Source organism: Oncorhynchus gorbuscha, linkage group LG16 (genome assembly GCF_021184085.1).
Source record: "Oncorhynchus gorbuscha isolate QuinsamMale2020 ecotype Even-year linkage group LG16, OgorEven_v1.0, whole genome shotgun sequence".
Taxonomy (NCBI): Eukaryota; Metazoa; Chordata; class Actinopteri; order Salmoniformes; family Salmonidae; genus Oncorhynchus; species Oncorhynchus gorbuscha.
In genome coordinates this window covers 83,666,768-83,689,049 of record NC_060188.1, presented here as the reverse complement: position 1 = coordinate 83,689,049, position 22,282 = coordinate 83,666,768, and the positions used below count along the sequence as shown (strand labels likewise).

Sequence of the window (22,282 nt, the reverse complement as noted above, 5' to 3'; positions counted from 1 at the left end):
TTAATGGAGTACAGGCTGCCACTCTGACTGTCAGTCATATTTCACATGTTATATTTTTCGACAAAGCCTAATTTAGTACTGTTAAAACAAGCTGTATTTACAACGTGTGTGTGTATTGATGTTGCTGCTGAGTGCTGAGTAACTCAGAGAAGATAGTCATCCGTTATGTGTGAAGAGGTCCAGAAGTGTAGCAGCAGCGTCTGTGTCTGTCTCTGGTGATTATCAGTAAGTACACAGGCATATCTCAACACTGAAAAAACACACACACATTGACACGACGTAGTTACAACACTTCAAGTCAAATGGATGACTGTAAAGTGCATTAGCGACACTTAGAAAAAACACTTTAAAAAGTGTAGCTTGAGTGAATTATGACACCTCTAGGACGAAACGTGACAAATGTTGTTGGAAAGTAATGGCATTTCCCCCTTTATTGTACTGAACGTTCGGTTCCACACCTGATATGGAGTGTGCATTGACTGTTTCGTGTTATGAGGCTTGACTGTTGAAAGAGCCCCTCATTGGCACACCTGGGTTAAAATAGTACTTGAAATCTTTCAAAAACATTGACCGTTTGGCTTCAGCCTGCCTGGAGTGTCAGGTGGGTGGGGTTTGGAGTGACACGTTTTAGGACTTTTTTATTGGTTCCGTTGCACCAGGCAAGCTCAAACAAGCACAGCTAGCATATAGTATTTGAAATGATGTGAAATAGTATTTGAACCCAGGTCTGCTAATTGCATTTTTCTCCAACCCTGCAGAAGGATTTTTGTATCAGCCACGTGGGAGAAAACACAGAGAGAATGTAATTATCATAGGAGGACTTTTTAAAGTAGGCGTGCTTAGTGTGTCTTGATGGATAGACTTACAGTATGCCTATCCCCTGGAACAGGGCTGGGTGGCGATAAATCAGTCACTTTTATGCCCATTGTGGTGAAAGTACACTATCCACCCACTTACCATAGTCCCGTGGATGCTCCAGGCCTATGTCAAATTTAGGCCTTAGAGCTGTAGTTGGAGAAGTGAATGCATAGAACACATCCATTTTACAGGTTCATATTTTAGTTTTCTTCATGTCCAGGCCCGTCACAGAGGAGGAGAGGAGAGGACAGGAGAGGACAGGAGAGGACATAATAGGGGAGGAAAGGTCAGAATAGGTGAGGAGAGGACAGAATAGGTGAGGAGAGGACAGAATAGGTGAGGAGGGGACTGAATAGGAGGGGAAAGGGGAGTAGAGAATAGGAGAGGAGAGGTGAGTAGTGAATAGGAGAGGAGAGTAGAGAGGAGGAGAGGACCCAGCTGGCTGCAGCAATGGTTGAAAACATCTTAGGGTCTGTCCCTAATGGCACCGTATTCTGTTTATAGTGCACTGCGTTTGACCCGGGCCTAGTGCACTATAGGGAACAGGGTGCCATTTGGGACAAATCCTTAGTCTCGTTTCTGGGTTATAGATCATCTTCGTTTATGTTTTTCAAGCAGCATTAGATTACCCATTAATTACTTGCTTGTGTTCACAACAGTCTTGGGAGCTATTAGCATAAGTGAAGCTGCCTGAAGGATTCTAGATGAAATCTGCATTAGCATGGTCACACGGGAAAGTGTTGGAGACAGTGACTGTTCCTAGTGGTGCCTTTGCTCTAGTAATAAACGTGTTTGAACCCAGTCAGGGGAATGACAGCCTTGCAGCGTTGCCGTCAGCTTGTCTCAACTCTGTGTCTGTGTGTTATTGTAAAGAGAAGTTAAGACTGGCAGACTGACAGATTCAGGATAAAGACTTTTTAACGGCTACATTGCCACAGCGTCCTCCCTTTGATCATTGTCATCACTGATTACATTTATCTTGGCTGCAGTCAACCCAGGGTGCTATGGGTTTAATGTAAAGCACAAATGAGAGGGTTGATTGTTGTCAGGTCATTTTAGAGATGGGGATAGTTTGTCTGGCTAGCTGAGCATTAGTTATCCAATTGATACATTGTTTTTCTTACTGGCATAATCAGCTATTGTCTTGCTGCATTGTTTAACTAGATCAGCAGTGCTGCTCATGACAACATCATCTCGCCGATTGTACCGTTAAATGAAAGTCAACCTCAATGTGACCCACCAGATTCAGAAGCTTGAAAATCCCATTAGAAAAAAAGTTTGAAAACCACATTTTGTTTTATTTCAGTTTTAGTTTTATATAATAACCTTGGGCTGTGAGCACGTTCATTCAATACCCGCCTGTGACTGCTGCATAACATAGTGCCTATTCAACACAGCATGTTCCACTATAGATTGGAGAAGTGGGGAATGATCGATCAATCAATCAAATTTATTTTTAAAGCCCTTTTTACAGTACCAGTCAAAAGTTTGGACAACGCTACTCATTCCAAGGTTTTTCTTTATTTAGACTATTTTCAACATTGTAGAATAATAGTGAAGAAATCAAAACTATGAAATAACACATATGGAATCATGTAGTAACCAGAAAAGTGTTAAACAAATCAAAATATATGTTTTCTTCAAAGTAGACACCCTTTGCCATGATGACAGCTTTGCACAGTCTTTGCATTCTCTCAACCAGCTTCATGAAGTAGTCCCCTGGAATGCATTTCAATGAACAGGTGTACCTTGTTAAACATTATTTTGTGGAATTTCTATCCTTGTTAATGTGTTTGAGACAATCAGTTGTGTTGTGAAAAGGTAGGTGTGGTATACAGAAGATTGCCCTATTAAGTAAAATACCAAGGTCATATTATGGCAAGAACAGCTCAAATAAGCAAAGATAAATGATAGTTCGTCATCTGGAAAATTTCCATAAGTTTGAAAGTTTCTTCGAGTGCAGTTGTAAAATTAAATCAAATTTGATTTGTCACATGTCCCGAATACAACAGGTGTGTAGACCTTTGATTCGCTGTTCAGGAATGCTTACTTACAAGCCCTTAAACAACAATACAGTTTTAAGAAAAATAAGTGACTGTCTCTCATGAGAACTGCCACAGGAAAGGAAGACTCAGAGTTACCTCTGCTGTTCATTAGAGTTACCAGCCTCAGAAATTGCATCCCAAATAAGTTTTTTTTTAAACGGAGAAAAACCCGAAAGGCACACTTAACCAGCATGGCTACCACAGCATTCTGCAGTGATACGCAATCTCATCTGATTTGCCCTTAGTGGACTGTCATTTGTTTTTCAACAGGACAATGACCCAACACACCTCCAGGCTGTGTAAGGGCTATTTGACCAAGAAGGAGAGTGATGGAGTGCTGCATCAAATGACCTGGCCTCCACAATCACCCAACCTCAACTCAATTGAGATGGTTTGGGATGAGTTGGACCGCAGAGTTAAGGCAAAGCAGCCAACAAGTGCTTAGCACATGTGGGAAGTCCTTCAAATCTGTTGGAAAAGCATTCCAGGCGAAGCTGGTTGAGAGAATGCCAAGAGTGTGCAAAGCTGTCATCAAATGCAAAGGGTGTCTACTTTGAAGAAAACATATATTTTGATTTGTTTAACACTTTTTTGGTTACTACATGATTCCCATGTGTTATTTCATAGTTTTGATGTCTTCACTATTATTATACAATGTCGAAAATAGTAAAAAAATAAAAAATAAAAAAATTGACTGGTACTGTACATCAGCAGTTGTCACACAGTTCTATACAGATACCCAGTCTAAAACCCCAAAGAGCAAGCAATGCAGATAAAAGCACAGTGATTAACAGGAAAAACTCCCTTGAAAGGCAAGAGTATATGAGCATGAAAGCCAGATCATTCTTCAAGACGTTCAAACATTCATAGATGACCAGCAGGGTCAAATAATTAACCACAGTGGTTATAGAGGGTTCAACGGTTCAACACCTCAGGAGTAAATGTCAGTTGGCTTTTCAAAGTCGAGCATTCAGAGGGTGAGACAGACAGACAGAAACAGGGAGACAGCGACAGAGAGACAGCGACAGAGAGACGTCAGGGTTCCGTAGCCGCAGGCAGAGAGAGAGTGAAACAGGTCAGGGTTCCGTAGCCGCAGGCAGAGAGAGAGTGAAACAGGTTAGGGTTCCGTAGCCGCAGGCAGAGAGAGAGTGAAACAGGTTAGGGTTCCGTAGCCGCAGGCAGAGAGAGAGTGAAACAGGTCAGGGTTCCGTAGCCGCAGGCAGAGAGAGAGTGAAACAGGTTAGGGTTCCGTAGCCGCAGGCAGAGAGAGAGTGAAACAGGTCAGGGTTCTGTAGCCGCAGGCAGAGAGAGAGTGAAACAGGTCAGGGTTCCGTAGCCGCAGGCAGAGAGAGAGTGAAACAGGTCAGGTTTCCGTAGCCACAGACAGAGAGAGAGAGTGAAACAGGTCAGGGTTCCGTAGCCACAGACAGGGAGAGAGAGTGAAACAGGTCAGGGTTCCGTAGCCACAGGCAGAGAGAGAGAGTGAAACAGGTCAGGGTTCCGTAGCCACAGACAGAGAGTGAAACAGGTCAGGGTTCCGTAGAGTGAAACAGGTCAGGGTTCCGTAGCCGCAGGCAGAGAGAGAGTGAAACAGGTCAGGGTTCCGTAGCCACAGACAGAAACAGCATGATGCCCTATGAGTGCTGCACCTATCATACCATCACAATAACTCAATGATGGGATAGTGTTGCTCTGGCGAGCCAGGACTTTCTTTTGGGTAATAGCAGTCAATCACAGATCAGATCAAGCTACAAGGCAGTTTGCAGGCCCTGTAGTACATTACATAATGCTCACTCACATCCTGGTCTCACATACTGCGAAGGAAGATACAAGTCATTCAGTTCTTTCTTCTTCAAAAGTTACACACAAATTGTCTTCAATAGCCCTAGATGGGCCCAAGTTATCTATCCATATTCTTGATTCACTTAGGTCAGACCTAGACTGGATGTTAGAGTTGTGTATAGGTGGCAGAGAAGTCAGGCGCAGGAGAATCAAACTGAGTGTAATGGAGTTATTTAATAACAATGAACGAATCATCCTCCAAACACTAAATGTAACAAATAACAGTAATGCGTACGAGGACCCGACGTGCACTAATACAAATATATATACAACACTGACATACAAACAATCTCTGACAAAGACATGAGGGGAAACAGAGGGTTAAAACACAACAGGTAATGAATGGGATTGAAACCAGGTGTGTAGGAAGACAAAAACCAATGGAAAATGAAAAAATGGATCAATGATGGCTAGAAGACCGGTGACGTCGACCGCCGAGCACCGCCCGGACAAGGAGAGGCTTCGACTTCGGTAGAAGTCGTGACACTGGACCAAAGTTATTTGTTCATATTCTTGATTCACTTTGGTCATTCACAAAGTTTCTCCATCGAGTTTGGTTCATATTCAGGCGTATTTTATTAGGGATTAACTTCTGGCATTTTGTATTATTGTAGATCCACCAGTAGATGGGCACATTATATTTTGGGGCCAATATGAAACACGAAAAACAAGCTCTAGTACGTTAGTTTATTATTTGGGACACGTCTTTCCCTGTGGAGGTTGGTGCTGCACGTGTTTAATTCTACAGAAGCTTCTAGCTGCTCTACTTCCTGTGGCAGTTGGTGTAAATGTTATAGGATGTGTCCCAAATGGCATCCTATTCCCTATATAGTGCTCTACTTTTGACCAGAGCCTATGGGGCACTGTATAGGCAATAGGATGCCATTTAAGAAGCACCCATAGTCAACTACATTGTGCTAGCTGGCCACAAGCCCAATCTGTCTCTCCCTCTCTCTCAATCTGGCCAATTAATTCCCTGCCAGAGGAACAAGCTAATTAAAACAGGGACTGAAGCACCCCTACAATGTCACTACATGGAGTTAGCACATTAGGTTGGGTGTGCTGCTACAATTATGCTCTTCATTCTGTCTGGAGAGCTGAAAGACTATAGGCCCCATGGGTCAATATACTGTGGAACCAAGTTGTGCAGAATGGAACACAAGAACAGAACACTAGTGTTTAGTTTCGATTGAGGATGACTGTTAGTGTTCCATGCCATAGTTCCATGCCATAGTTCCAGTTCACAAACAAGCATGTATTGGCCTCATTAGACTATTATTTCTGCTGAATGCAGCATGGTCTGAATTTTTTAATACATCCAAAATACATATAGTGCATTGTATTGAACTCAGTCTTGGAGTTCAGTCCAGCAACTTATCCATACTCTATTTCTAGTTGTTGTTTGTGACGGTGATGCATCATCTTCATCCGTATTCATTCTCCACTTCCATCATCTGGACTTATTTCAGCAAAATGTGAAATGGGACACAGGAGAGGAGAGGAGAGGAGAGGAGAGGAGAGGAGAGGAGAGGAGAGGAGAGGAGAGGAGAGGAGAGGAGAGGAGAGGAGAGGAGAGGAGAGGAGAGGAGAGGAGAGGAGAGGAGAGGAGAGGAGAGGGTGGCCTGTCTCACTTTATTGCCTGTAGCTCCTGCCAAGGATCTGTCTTTTATCAATACTGATTAAACACTTCTGATGGGTTCTGAGGCCACTGACCCTCCTTGAGAAGAATACTTTGGAATGAGTTAATGACTCATTCCCAACTCTATTCCCTATTTAGTGCACTAATTTTGACCAAAGCCCTATGGGCCATTCGGGACACACACAATATATCATCATTTTCTAAGATAGTACTATTGGTATTGCCCTCAGGTAGCTTCAGGTCTCAGGTTCAGGAGTGGCTGAAAAAGCATACCATTAATCTAAAATTGACTCTAGAAATAGTGTTGTTGGGAGATCTGGAGAGATCTGGTAAGTCAATCGCTAATATATTATTACTCTTAGCAAAAGTATTTATCTTTTTAAATGATGTGTTAAACATCACAGCATAGTTAAAAGATATATGGCACATAGAAATCCAAAGCGGGTGGTCAGCAGAGACAGGTGAGGGTTGGAATGTGTAACTGGAGATGAGTGGGAGGTTATCCTAATGCCTGGTCACTTTACCCTGCCTCCATGTACATATCTACCTCAAATATCTCGTACCTCTGCACATTGATGTGGTACTCCCTGTATATAGATCTATTCTTGTGTATTTACTTTGATTCCACTTGTGTTACGATTTTGTTTGTATTTTTAAACACTGCATCGTAAACAAGCATTTCACAATAAAGTCTACACCGGATGTATTTTGCCATTTGACAATTTTGTTATTTATTTGATTTGTCGATGTGCCCTTGAGCGGGGCGCTTGAACCGGGTTGCTCCTGTGGGTCATTCTGGATGGGAACATCTGCTAAATGTAAAACATGTCATGTAAATGTTGAGCGAAGGAGAATACACTGCAGCTCATCCCTGACCGCTGGCTACGTCCCTTCCGTCTTCAAGAGAGCGAGAGTCGCACCCCTTCTGAAAAAACCTACACTCGATCCCTCCGATGTCAACAATTACAGACCAGTATCCACTTTCTTTTCTCTCCAAAACTCTTGAACGTGCCGTCCTTGGCCAGCTCTCCCGCTATCTCTCTCTGAATGACCTTCTTGATCCAAATCAGTCAGGTTTCAAGACTAGTCATTCAACTGAGACTGCTCTCCTCTGTATCACGGAGGCGCTCCGCACTGCTAAAGCTAACTCTCTCTCCTCTGCTCTCATCCTTCTAGATCTATCGGCTGCCTTCGATACTGTGAACCATCAGATCCTCCTCTCCACCCTCTCCGAGTTGGGCATGACGCTTGGATTGCGTCCTACCTGACAGGTCGCTCCTACCAGGTGGCGTGGCGAGAATCTGTCTCCTCACCACGCGCTCTCACCACTGGTGTCCCCCAGGGCTCTGTTCTTGGCCCTCTCCTATTCTCGCTATACACCAAGTCACTTGGCTCTGTCATAACCTCACATGGTCTCTCTTATCATTGCTATGCAGACGACACACAATTAATCTTCTCCTTCCCCCTTCTGATGACCAGGTGGTGAATCGCATCTCTGCATGTCTGGCAGACATATCAGTGTGGATGACGGATCACCACCTCAAGCTGAACCTCGGCAAGACGGAGCTGCTCTTCCTCCCGGGGAAGGACTGCCCGTGATCTCGCCATCACGGTTGACAACTCCATTGTGTCCTCCTCCCAGAGCGCCAAGAACCTTGGCGTGATCCTGGACAACACCCTGTCGTTCTCAACCAACATCAAGGCGGTGGCCCGTTCCTGTAGGTTCATGCTCTACAACATCCGCAGAGTACGACCCTGCCTCACACAGGAAGCGGCGCAGGTCCTAATCAGGCACTTGTCATCTCCCGTCTGGATTACTGCAACTCGCTGTTGGCTGGGCTCCCTGCCTGTGCCATTAAACCCCTTCAACTCATCCAGAACGCCGCAGCCCGTCTGGTGTTCAACCTTCCCAAGTTCTCTCACGTCACCCCGCTCCTCCGTTGACCACTGGCTTCCAGTTGAAGCTATTTGACCATGGTGCTTGCCTACGGAGCTGTGAGGGGAACGGCACCTCAGTACCTCCAGGCTCTGATCAGGCCCTACACCCAAACAAGGGCACTGCGTTCATCCACCTTTGGCCTGCTCGCCTCCCTACCACTGAGGAAGTACAGCTCCCGCTCAGCCCAGTCAAAACTGTTCGCTGCCCTGGCCCCCAATGGTGGAACAAACTCCCTCACGACGCCAGGACAGCGGAGTCAATCACCACCTTCCGGAGACACCTGAAACCCCACCTCTTTAAGGAATACCTAGGATAGGATAAGTAATCCCTCTCACCCCACCCCCCCTAAGTTTTAGATGCACTATTGTTAAGTGACTGTCCCACTGGATGTCATAAGGTGAATGCACCAATTTGTAAGTCGCTCTGGATAAGAGCGTCTGCTAAATGACTTAAATGTAAAATGTAAATGTATGTTTTATAATTCAATAAAAATATTTTTAAAAAGTGCTATTATGTAGCAACATGTTAAGTAGAGAATCTAGCTTTTAGTAGATATATTATGTCTCTAAAAAATAAAATAAAGCATTACCTTGGGATGTAAGTATTGTTGTTGTTACGTGGGATTTCTATGGTTTAGAGCGCAGGTGTTAAACTCATTCCATGGAGGGCTGAGTGTCTGCGGGGTTTTGCTCGCTCATGTACTTGATTGATGAATTAACGTCCCCACTGGATGTCTAGATTGATGAATTAACGGAACTCCCCACACCTGGATGTCTAGGTCTTAATTGAAAGGAAAATCAAAAAACCTGCAGACACTATGACCTCCTTGGAATAAGTTTGTCACCCCTGGTTTAGAGATAGAGAAATGAGCTATGGTACGTGTAAGTCTGTTTTGCAAAGGTGGCTCTAACACGAGGAAAGGTGAGTTTATTGTCGAGGTTCAGTGGATGTGTGCCGCACAGCTATTCAGCATTAACCTCCAGTTTCCTCCAACGCACCATGATGTCTGTGCATGACTGAACACAGAGTCAGTCAGAGATGTGGCTAAAGGCAGTGAAATGCCTAACTCTGAACACCATTTTTTTTAAATCGTTTTTTCAAACTCTGTTCTTTCTGTCAAGTAGTTTTCAACGAGTCTCATGTCATTAGTGATGATCAACTCAGCTTTTACTCCTCTGCTCTCTTTTTGGAGTGCACTTCTCACCCTCAAACACTATAATTGAAATGCTTTTCACACTGAATACTCAACAAACAACCTCATGTACACTCATTGAGAGATAGTGATTGCAGGTTGGTCATGATGAGAGTGTGTGCGAACTACTAATGAGAGGTTTGCAAGGTGTATGATTAATATAATACAAAAATCCCCATCCAAGTTAGTCAGTTTAGATATCTGTTTTTGCATCAGGGGTGCGTGCTGGAGGTATGGAGGTCATTTTGTGCCAAGCTTTCTTATATCTCCTAGATATAGGACAGACACTTCAAAACTGTATTCATTGTGATTTCTCCTAGATATGGACAGACGCTTCAAAACCGTATTCCTTGTGATTTCTCCTAGATATGGACAGACGCTTCAAAACCGTATTCCTTGTGATTTCTCCTAGATATGGGACAGACGCTTCAAGACCGTATTCCTTGTGATTTCTCCTAGATATGGACAGACGCTTCAAAACCGTATTCCTTGTGATTTCTCCTAGATATAGGACAGACGCTTTAAATCCGTATTCCTTGTGATTTCTCCTAGATATGGGACAGGCGCTTCAAAACCGAAATTCCTTGTGATTTCTCCTAGATATAGGACAGATGCTTTAAATCCGTATTCCTTGTGATTTCTCCTAGATATGGGACAGATGCTTTAAAACCGTATTCCTTGTGATTTCTCCTAGATATGGGACAGACACTTCAAAACCTTATTCCTTGTGATTTCTCCTAAATATAGGGCAGACACTTCAAAACCTTATTCCCTGTGATCTCTTCTAGATATAGGACAGACGCTTTAAAATCTTATTCCTCATGATTTATTTTTTGACTGTCTGATTTGCCATTCATGAATGTGTTATTCAATGCATTTCTATGGGCTATAGTAGTAAAGGCCAAAATTCAGTATGTTATCAAATAATGTTTTCATTATTTTGGGGGATACCTACAGGTGTCCTACAATTCTAAATAAAATAGCCAAATGATCCATGGTATGACCAATTTAAAACACGCCTAAAACAAGCATTAAAGCTTATTTGCCCCTAGCACGGTTCTGTAATATTTGTTTCTTATTGTTCTGTTTTTAATGTCATAAGAGATAAGCCAATTTTATCTGTGTGTGTGCATTTGTTTGCTTGTGCATGTAATCACGCACCGCCAGCATGTGTGTGAGCATTTGGTCATATGCGTACGTGCATGCCAATGTGTATGCGTGTGTGGGTTTTTTTATTGCAATCGTAACCTCCAGTCATAACAGTCATAATCATAAAAGTGTGTGGAGCATGAACAGGTCTCTGAGAGGCTCTGGATCTAAACAACATGAGTCACCAGCTTGTTTTATTACTGAGGTGGTTCTAACATATATAACTGCAATACAATACTCAATCTGACATCATCAGGGCAAAAATGCTTGATCACATGGGGGCCATGTTAGAGGTGGTCAATGATTATCTTCTCTTCTCATCTAGTGAAAGTACTGCAAAGTGCAGCTCCTATTTGAATAGTATGGCATGGTCCTTAGTGGTAATTCTTGACACATGGGCTTCTTCAATGTGACAAGAACACCCTACTTTTGCAGTGTTTGACTCTTTTGAGTTGATCTCGTATGGTTAAAATATTTTCCTAATTTGGTTTATCAACACTTTGGTTTTACAACATATTACAGTTGAGTTCAAGTCACTCTGTAACATGTTTTGTGATATTGTTTTGGTCTTGGTGTTTTGATCTCTTCCAATAAAGTCAGAGCACACATTAGTAGTGTTTGAACATAACAGTGTAGTTATTTTAATAAGCATAATGTAGTTATTTTACAGTGATGTCATTAGAATGGTGATGACATCATGTGATGTCACCACAATGGTGTCAATGGTGTTTCTATCGTGGCTTACAATATTGTGTCAACTCACTTGAAGCATTATTCCTCCTTGATAATGTTATTTGGGGGTACTATGCTGAGTTACTACTAGTCCAGAGCTCAAAGTCTAATCCTTTGCTTTGTGTTTCATGTTTGCTTGATAGACAGCTGTGATGGCCCACTGGTGTCCAACCTGCCCCAGTCCTCCTTCAGAAGCTCCTCACAGTTATCCAACAGCCATGGGCCCGGCTTTGCTAAAGTCAACAGGAGAGATGGTGAGTGCTGGACTTTTGATACATACACTATTGAACAATAAATGGTTCCAAAAGGGGTCTTCAGCTGTCCCCATAGGAAAACCTTTTTGATTTCAGGTAGAAACCTTGTGGGTTCCAAGTAGAGCCCTCTGTGGAAAATTGTTCTTCGTGGAAGAACCATTTTAGGTTCTAGATAGAAAAAAAACGTGCTAAGAGTGTACCATTCTGCTACAGTAGTTCTGAGGAAACAGGTTGTGTAGTCCCAATGGCTTTTTGCAATGCTTCACACGCATTGACCTCATCCATTCCCCATTTCAAGTTGGAGTAAAGGATGGGAAAAATAATAAGGCATTGTTTGGCTGGAGAAAAGAGTCTGATATGGACACAGTATTGATTGTAGTATCCCCCACTGTTATTGGGAGGCTGTGTTCCAGCCGTACTCTGTGGTGTTGAGGCTCAGCTGATTATTGCGGAGAGGGAGAATAGGGTTGGGTTCCCCACAGGACCGTGCATAAAGAACATCATAGTCAGGATTCAGCGGCAGTATCGTAGGATCCAGATGATTTACTTTGAGAGAGAGAGAGAGAGATGCTGTTGTTACCCCATCCCTTCGGAGTAGCGTACCCAGCTGGTCACCTACTGTAGGTAGATATTGGAGTACTACATCACAAGCTCTAATGCAAGGTCACCCACCATTACCATCTGAATGGCGATTCATCCAAACAAAAAAAATCAAGAGGGGATTGGATGGTATGCTGGATGCTGATATAGGGTTTGCTTGCCTTGCTAACAGGGGGAAATGCTATCACGGTGGTTCTTTGTTTCAATGTTTTAAAACGGGGAGGGTTTATCTATTTTGTTTCTAGTTTGAAAGCAGAAAATCATTTGGGAAAAGCAGGGATTTTTAGAAGCCACATAAGAGGGTCTGTGTGAATGATTTTTTTTTGGAATGTGAGACCAAAGCAAACAGCTTGTTGGATGTTGCTTCCGTGCTGTCCTTGATGGCTGTAGCAGTAAGCACACAGGTTTTTCACTCTTCCTATCTGAATTGATCTGGGTGGATCGATAGGTGTCTAAAACTCTATGGTATCATCTGTTTGGTATATTTCCCTGTGTTTGATCATGATGAAGCAGTGTCAGTCAGGTTACTTGTTTTAGATATCAGTTAATGTCTGCACCAGAGGTAGAAGATTGCTTAAAACCCTTTACACATGTGGGATTTGGCCTATATGGATTGGGCTAAATTAAAATGTTTTTCTTACAGAAGAAATATGTATAAAGCATATGCATAACCATGGTAGCAATTAAAAAGGGAACAGTTTGGACATTATGGGGAAATGATCAGACCAAATATGAGGACACAACAGTTCACCTGACACAAGACTGAATCCAAACATTGCACTGTTGATTTAGTGTGTTTTACATTTACTGTACTTTTTGCCACAATGGTTGATAATGAAATCTTAAAATACTCCGGATACATTCGGTAACATGATAAGAATATTCCTAGAACATGTAACGTATGTGCAACATATGACAAAAAAAGTTTGAGTCAAAGGACTAACGGAGTATCTCCAAGTGGCCACACACTTCTCCAAAGTGTGCACAGTTCCTAAGTAATTTCAATGCACTTTTATGACTCAAAGAAAGATTAAACTACTGTATAAGGTGTTTTTTCTTTTAGCTCTTCTAGCTGTGCCGTTGAGAAACTAGAGCAAACACAATTGTAGTTGTTTTGGTTGGAACACAGCCCTGCATCATACAATTACTGTTGTTGTTTACGCAATCCAAAAATGGTCCCATATAAAAGGCAATCTGGGTGAGGTGAGCATCATTTGAAAGCTTGTTCTGTTGCCAACATTACTAGCTAAGATATAAAATATGATATTACAGTGTTAGGCTTTCACAAGACAATTCAGAGAAACAGATCATTTTGGTACGCATATAATTAAGTAATGAGTGCATTCAGGTGTGTGTGCCTCAGCAACATTCTCTCTTAATTTACAGCTTTTCCCTCACTCAGACAACATCACATTTGCCCAATTAGCAGGAGGGATTTGGTAAACGTCTTGTCATTCAAGGTGCTCAAGTTCAGAGTGGCTGTCAGTCAAAACCCATACAGAGTTGTGAAGTACAGAGCCAGAGTTCATGTATAGCATGTTACTGTACAGCCACTGCATACCAATTTAGCCATTTATCACTGACCAAATCAGACATTTCCAACCTGTGTACGAGTGTATAGGATTAAATTACATTACAATCAGAAATCTCCATAATTGGAACCAGATTTCTGGCTATAATGATGTAATTGCAACCAGCTTTGCTCTGTGGGTGAACATTTCTAGTGATGGAGTACAAAACTGTAATCGATTGTTTACAGGACACTGCAAAGATGCCTCTCAAAAATCTCTCCTATTTGACCTTTGACTGATTTCAAGCTCACTCTCTGTCCTTTCTGTGAATGGAAGAGGATCTAACAACATGGCATCCCAGAGGGTTGAAACGGTGATGCTGCATAATTTATCCTACGAAGACAAGAATACGGTGACTCTCAAATTGCTTTTTTTTACATGGCAGGGCACGAGACGACATAATCCCAGCTGTTCTAAGAAGAAATCTATGAATAAATGAATGAAACTATCTAATTTACAAATCTGCCTGCACATGTTAACACTTAGCATCCTCTAGCTAGTGTTTCTCAGAGGATATTCACATTACTGATTCAATTTACTGATAAAATGAACAGTGGTAACTATCAAAAGCTTTAATACAGATGTAGAATCTTAACTTGATCACTCTTTTAAGCTTCTAAAGATAGTAATTTCCACTTTGAAATTTCAGACTTGATATGCTCTATCGAAAAATGTATCAACCACTACAAAAATGTTAATGAATTATAATCCACATAGTAATTCACATTTGCTGTTGCTGCATGATTGTTTTCCTGCTGTAGCAAACTAGTTCAAATTAAGATCTGGTCAGTCCTGCTGGTGTTGTATCTTCTCACAAGGCTTGTTTACTGAGAATGATATTTCGTGATCTGACAACTAAGTTGATTGAAATAGTGAATTAAATATTCCCGTTTATCGATTGTAGTCAGAAAGCAGCAACATGAGAACGGGTGATACAGGTGGTGATATGATTGTATTGTCATGCAGGTGAAAGAGGACCCAAAAGCGACTTAACAGAAACAGAGTTTATTTAAGTCCAAACAGGGAATAACAGAAATCCTCTAGTCTGTAGAGGGGAATAACTGGAGAAGCGGCCACAGACTGCAGGTCGCCTCGGGTAGGCGCAGGCCGTAGTAGACAGAGACACCTGCTCACACGCAGCATCTGATGAAGGCAAAAAACACGACAGGACAGGGCGATACACAATCACAGCAAAAACACGACAGGACAGGGCGAAACGCAATCACAGCATGGTGAATACTAAACAAGGAACCGACGGGACAGGAACGGAACACAAAGGAATAAATAGGGACTCTAATCAGGGGAAAGGATCGGGAACAGGTGTGGGAAGACTAAATGATGATTAGGGGAATAGGAACAGCTGGGAGCAGGAACGGAACGATAGAGAGAAGAGAGAGCGAGAGAGTGAGAGGGGGAGGGGGAGAGAGGGATAGAAAGAGGGAAAGAACCCAATAAGACCAGCAGAGGGAAACGAACAGAATGGGGAGCACAGGGACAAGACATGATAATAAATGACAAACATGACAGTACCCCCACTCACCGAGCGCCTCCTGGCGCACTCGAGGAGGAATCCTGGCGGCAACGGAGGAAATCATCGATGAGTGAACGGTCCAGCACGTCCCGAGACGGAACCCAACTCCTCTCCTCAGGACCGTAACCCTCCCAATCCACTAAGTATTGGTGACCCCGTCCCCGAGAACGCATGTCCATGATCTTATGTACCTTGTAAATAGGTGCGCTCTCGACAAGGACGGGAGGGGGAGGGAAGACGAACGGGGGTGCGAAGAAAGGGCTTAACACAGGAGACATGGAAGACAGGATGGACGCGACGAAGATGTCGCGGAAGAAGCAGTCGCACAGCGACAGGATTGACGACCTGGGAGACACGGAACGGACCAATGAACCGCGGAGTCAACTTACGAGAAGCTGTCGTAAGAGGAAGGTTGCGAGTGGAAAGCCACACTCTCTGGCCGCAACAATACCTTGGACTCTTAATCCTGCGTTTATTGGCGGCTCTCACCGTCTGTGCCCTGTAACGGCAAAGTGCAGACCTCACCCTCCTCCAGGTGCGCTCACAACGTTGGACAAACGCTTGAGCGGAGGAACGCTGGACTCGGCAAGCTGGGATGAGAACAGAGGAGGCTGGTAACAGACTACTCTGAAACGGAGATAACCCGGTAGCAGACGAAGGAAGCGAATTGTGAGCGTATTCTGCCCAGGGGAGCTGTTCTGCCCAAGACGCAGGGTTTCTGAAAGAAAGGCTGCGTAGTATGCGACCAATCGTCTGATTGGCCCTCTCTGCTTGACCGTTAGACTGGGGATGAAACCCGGAAGAGAGACTGACGGACGCACCAATCAAACGACAGAACTCCCTCCAAAACTGTGACGTGAATTGCGGGCCTCTGTCTGAAACGGCGTCTAACGGGAGGCCATGAATTCCTGAATACATTCTCAATAATGATTTGTGCCGTCTCCTTAGCGGAAGGAAGTTTAGCGAGGGGAATGAAATGTGCCGCCTTAGAGAACCTATCGACAACCGTCAGAATCACAGTCTTCCCCGCAGACAAAGGCAGACCGGTAATGAAGTCTAAGGCAATGTGAGACCATGGTCGAGAAGGAATGGGGAGCGGTCTGAGACGACCGGCAGGAGGAGAGTTACCCGACTTAGTCTGCGCGCAGTCCGAACAAGCAGCCACGAAACGGCGCGTGTCACGCTCCTGAGTCGGCCACCAAAAGCGCTGGCGAATAGACGCAAGAGTGCCTCGAACACCGGGATGACCAGCTAACTTGGCAGAGTGAGCCCACTGAAGAACAGCCAGACGAGTGGAAACAGGAACGAAAAGGAGGTTACTAGGACAAGCGCGCGGCGCAGTGTGCGTGAGTGCTTGCTTAACCTGTCTTTCAATTCCCCAGACTGTTAACCCGACAACACACCCATAAGGAAGAATCCCCTCGGGATCAGTAGAAGCCACAGAAGAACTAAACAGACGGGATAAGGCATCAGGCTTGGTGTTCTTGCTACCCGGACGGTAAGAAATCACAAACTCGAAACGAGCGAAAAACAACGCCCAACGAGCTTGACGGGCATTAAGTCGTTTGGCAGAACGGATGTACTCAAGGTTCTTATGGTCTGTCCAAACGACAAAGGAACGGTCGCCCCCTCCAACCACTGTCGCCATTCGCCTAGGGCTAGCGGATGGCGAGCAGTTCACGGTTACCCACATCATAGTTGCGCTCAGATGGCGACAGGCGATGAGAAAATAAGCGCAAGGATGAACCTTATCGTCAGACTGGAAGCGCTGGGATAGAATGGCTCCCCAGCCTACCTCTGAAGCGTCAACCTCGACAATGAATTGTCTAGTGACGTCAGGAGTAACGAGGATAGGAGCGGACGTAAAACGTTCTTTTAGAAGATCAAAAGCTCCTGGGCGGAACCGGACCACTTAAAACACGTCTTGACAGAAGTAAGAGCTGTGAGAGGGGCAGCAACTTGACCGAAATTACGAATGAAACGCCGATAGAAATTAGCGAAACCTAAAAAGCGCTGCAACTCGACACGTGACCTGGAACGGGCCAATCACTGACAGCTTGGACCTTAGCGGAATCCATCTGAATGCCTTCAGCGGAAATAACGGAACCGAGAAAAGTAACGGAGGAGACATGAAAAGAGCACTTCTCAGCCTTTACGTAGAGACAATTCTCTAAAGGCGCTGTAGAACACGTCGAACGTGCTGAACATGAATCTCGAGTGACGGAGAAAAAAATCAGGATATCGTCAAGATAGACAAAAACAAAATGTTCAGCATGTCTCTCAGAACATCATTAACTAATGCCTGAAAAACAGCTGGCGCATTGGCGGGGAGACCGAACGGCAGAACCCGGTACTCAAAATGCCCTAACGGAGTGTTAAACGCCGTTTTCCACTCGTCCCCCTCTCTGATGCGCACGAGATGGTAAGCGTTACGAAGGTCCAACTTAGTAAAGCACCTGGCTCCCTGCAGAATCTCGAAGGCTGATGACATAAGGGGAAGCGGATAACGATTCTTAACCGTTATGTCATTCAGCCCTCGATAATCCACGCAGGGGCGCAGAGTACCGTCCTTCTTCTTAACAAAAAGAACCCCGCCCCGGCCGGAGAAGAAGAAGGCACTATGGTACCGCGTCAAGAGACACAGACAAATAATCCTCGAGAGCCTTACGTGGGGGAGCCGACAGAGAGTATAGTCTACCTCGAGGAGGAGTGGTCCCCGGAAGGAGATCAATACTACAATCATACGACCGGTGAGGAGGAAGGGAGTTGGCTCGGGACCGACTGAAGACCGTGCGCAGATCATGATATTCCTCCGGCACTCCTGTCAAATCGCCAGGTTCCTCCTGAGAAGTAGGGACAGAAGAAACGGGAGGATGGCAGACATTAAACACTTCACATGACAAGAAACGTTCCAGGATAGGATAGAATTACTAGACCAATTAATAGAAGGATTATGACATACTAGCCAGGGATGACCCAAAACAACAGGTGTAAACGGTGAACGGAAAATCAAAAAATAGTCTCACTGTGGTTACCAGATACTGTGAGGGTTAAAGGTAGTGTCTCAAATCTGATACTGGGAAGATGACTACCATCTAAGGCGAACATGGGCGTAGGCTTCTCTAACTCTCTGAAAGGAATGTCATGTTTCCGAACCCATGCTTCGTCCATGAAACAACCCTCAGCCCCAGAGTCTATCAAGGCACTACATGTAGCACCCGAACCGGTCCAGCGTAGGTGGACCGACAAAGTAGTACAGGACTTTGATGGAGAGACTTGAGTAGTTGCGCTCACCTGTAGCCCTCCGCTTACAGATGAGCTCTGGCTTTACTGGACATGAATTAACAAAATGTCCAGCAACTCCAAATAGAGGCACAGGCGGTTGGTGATCCTCCGTTCCCTCTCCTTATTCGAGATGCGAATCCCTCCCAGCTGCATGGGCTCAGTCTCAAAGCCAGAGGAGGGAGATGGTTGCGATGCGGAGCAGGAAAACACCGTTGATGCGAGCTCTCTTCCACGAGCCCGGTGACGAAGATCTACCCGTCGTTCTATGCGGATGGCGAGAGCAATCAAAGAGTCCACATCTGAAGGAACCTCCGGGAGAGAATCTCATCCTTAACCACTGCGTGGAGTCCCTCCAGAAAACGAGCGAGCAGCGCCGGCTCGTTCCACTCACTAGAGGCAGCAAGAGTGCGAAACTCAATAGAATAATCCGTTATGGACCGTTCACCTTGGCATAAGGAAGCCAGGGCCCTAGAAGCCTCCCCCACCAAAAACTGAACGGTCAAAAACCCGAATCATCTCCTCTTTAAAGTTCTGGAATTTGTTAGAGCAATCAGCCCTTGCCTCCCAGATAGCTGTGCCCCATTCTCGAGCCCGGCCAGTAAGGAGTGAAATGACGTAAGCAACCCGAGCTCTCTCTCTAGAGTATGTGTTGGGTTGGAGAGAGAACACAATCTCACACTGCGTGAGAAAGGAGCGGCACTCAGTGGGCTGCCCGGAGTAGCAAGGTGGGTTATTAACCCTAGGTTCTGGAGGCTCGGCAGGCCAGGAAGTAACAGGTGGCACGAGACGTAGACTCTGGAACTGTCCAGAGAGGTCGGAAACCTGAGCGGCCAGGTTCTCCACGGCATGGCGAGCAGCAGACAATTCCTGCTCGTGTCTGCCGAGCATGGCTCCTTGGATCTCGACGGCAGTGTAACGAGCGTCTGAAGTCGCTGGGTCCATTCCTTGGTCGGTTCCTTCTGTCATGCAGGTGAAAGAGACCCAAAAGCGACTTAACAGAAACAGAGTTTATTTAAGTCCAAACAGGGAATAACAGAAATCCTCTAGTCTGTAGAGGGGAATAACTGGAGAAGCGGCCACAGACTGCAGGTCGCTTCGGGTAGGCGCAGGCCGTAGTAGACAGAGACACCTGCTCACACGCAGCATCTGATGAAGGCAAAAAACACGACAGGACAGGGCGATACACAATCACAGCAAAAACACGACAGGACAGGGCGTAACGCAATCACAGCATGGTGAATACTAAACAAGGAACCGACGGGACAGGAACGGAACACAAAGGAATAAATAGGGACTCTAATCAGGGAAAGGATCGGGAACAGGTGTGGGAAGACTAAATGATGATTAGGGAATAGGAACAGCTGGGAGCAGGAACGGAACGATAGAGAGAAGAGAGAGCGAGAGAGTGAGAGGGGGAGGGGGAGAGAGAGGGATAGAAAGAGGGAAAGAACCCAATAAGACCAGCAGAGGGAAACGAACAGAATGGGGAGCACAGGGACAAGACATGATAATAAATGACAAACATGACATGTATACAATGTATAGTCAGTAAAGTCATTGTATAAGAACATATCAAAATGGCACATTGTCTGATCCTTGCAAGTTATATTGTTTGTCCTCAGACTGTCCGCAGAGTTAGATGGTCATCCACAGAGATCCTATTATGTAATTCTATGGGTTCACCCCTCTAGTCAGTCTGGAATTAGAATGCTTTTCAGACCCCACTATTCTACACATTCTGTCTACACATGCTGTGATCAGATATGTGACCATGTCCATGTAATCCAATGTGGAGAAACATGAAAGACCCATTGAGATCCAGTCAAGATCTGGTTAAACCACCTGCCTAGGGGTACAATAATGCATTTTGGAAAACCAGGTTATGAAGTTATTAACCAGATTCTGAAGCATTATGGTATCCCGGGTTGTGATTATCTTAATTTACCGAGGTTAGCTAGCCAGCTATTTGTCGTCCTTAACGTAGGAGACACTGCTAGCTAGCCAACAGCAAGCCAACGTCTACTGAATAGAACTTGCGCACTCAACAACCCGGTCGCATTCCGCTTCGCTCCACAGGTAGTATCACATTTTTCATTTCATTTCATTACAGCACAACGGTTTGATTTGTTTGATCGTAGCTAGCTACATAGCTAGCTACATAGCCGTCTGTGTATCAAAGATAATTGTGTAGTCTAGAGCGATTTTCTAGGTTAGCTAGCCAGCTATTGTCGTTCTTTTAACGCAACGTAACGTAATCAACACTGCTAGCTAGCCAGCTAGCCCCCCGAATAGCAGCACTGTAGAAACTACTACACTCAACGGAACGACTTGATTAGTGTAGTGTCAACAACGCAGCCACTGCCAGCTAGCCTACAAAGTCAACAACGCAGCCACTGCCAGCTAGCCTACTTCAGCAGTACTGTATCATTTTTAATAATTTTAGTCAATAAGATTCTTGCTACGTAAGCTTAACTTTCTGAACATTCGAGACGTGTAGTCCACTTGTCATTCCAATCTCCTTGCATTAGCGTAGCCTCTTCTGTAGCCTGTCAACTATGTGTCTGTCTATCCCTGTTCTCTCCTCTCTGCACAGACCATACAAACGCTCCACACCGCGTGGCCGCTGCCACCCTAATCTGGTGGTCCCAGCGCGCACGACCCACGTGGAGTTCCAGGTCTCCGGTAGCCTCTGGAACTGCCGATCTGCAGCCAACAAGGCAGAGTTCATCTCAGCCTATGCCTCCCTCCAGTCCCTCGACTTCTTGGCACTGACAGAAACATGGATCACCACAGATAACACTGCTACTCCTACTGCTCTCTCTTCGTCCGCCCACGTGTTCTCGCACACCCCGAGAGCTTCTGGTCAGCGGGGTGGTGGCATAGGGATCCTTATCTCTCCCAAGTGGTCATTCTCTCTTTCTCCCCTTACCCATCTGTCTATCGCCTCCTTTGAATTTCATGCTGTCACAGTTACCAGCCCTTTCAAGCTTAACATCCTTATCATTTATCGCCCTCCAGGTCCCCTCGGAGAGTTCATCAATGAGCTTGATGCCTTGATAAGCTCCTTTCCTGAGGACGGCTCACCTCTCACAGTTCTGGGCGACTTTAACCTCCCCACGTCTACCTTTGACTCATTCCTCTCTGCCTCCTTCTTTCCACTCCTCTCCTCTTTTGACCTCACCCTCTCACCTTCCCCCTACTCACAAGGCAGGCAATACGCTCGACCTCATCTTTACTAGATGCTGTTCTTCCACTAACCTCATTGCAACTCCCCTCCAAGTCTCCGACCACTACCTTGTATCCTTTTCCCTCTCGCTCTCATCCAACACTTCCCACACTGCCCCTACTCGGATGGTATCGCGCCGTCCCAACCTTCGCTCTCTCTCCCCTGCTACTCTCTCCTCTTCCATCCTATCATCTCTTCCCTCTGCTCAAACCTTCTCCAACCTATCTCCTGATTCTGCCTTCTCAACCCTCCTCTCCTCCCTTTCTGCATCCTTTGACTCTCTATGTCCCCTATCTTCCAGGCCGGCTCGGTCCTCCCCTCCCGCTCCGTGGCTTGATGACTCATTGCGAGCTCACAGAACAGGGCTCCGGAAGGCCGAGCGGAAATGGAGGAAAACTCGCCTCCCTGCGGACCTGGCA

The 22,282-nt window shown here is 45.1% G+C and overlaps 1 protein-coding gene across 3 annotated transcripts in view; it reads left to right on the top strand.

Annotated features, from left to right (window-relative positions):
• cntnap3 (contactin associated protein family member 3) overlaps window positions 1-22,282 on the top strand; it is a 226,201-nt gene that overhangs the window by 25,327 nt on the left and 178,592 nt on the right. For all 3 annotated transcript variants that reach the window (XM_046306791.1, XM_046306790.1, XM_046306789.1), the window contains exon 2: window positions 11,540-11,650. In XM_046306791.1, the coding sequence (XP_046162747.1) occupies window positions 11,540-11,650 (111 nt within the window). The remainder of the gene's footprint in view (window positions 1-11,539; window positions 11,651-22,282) is intronic.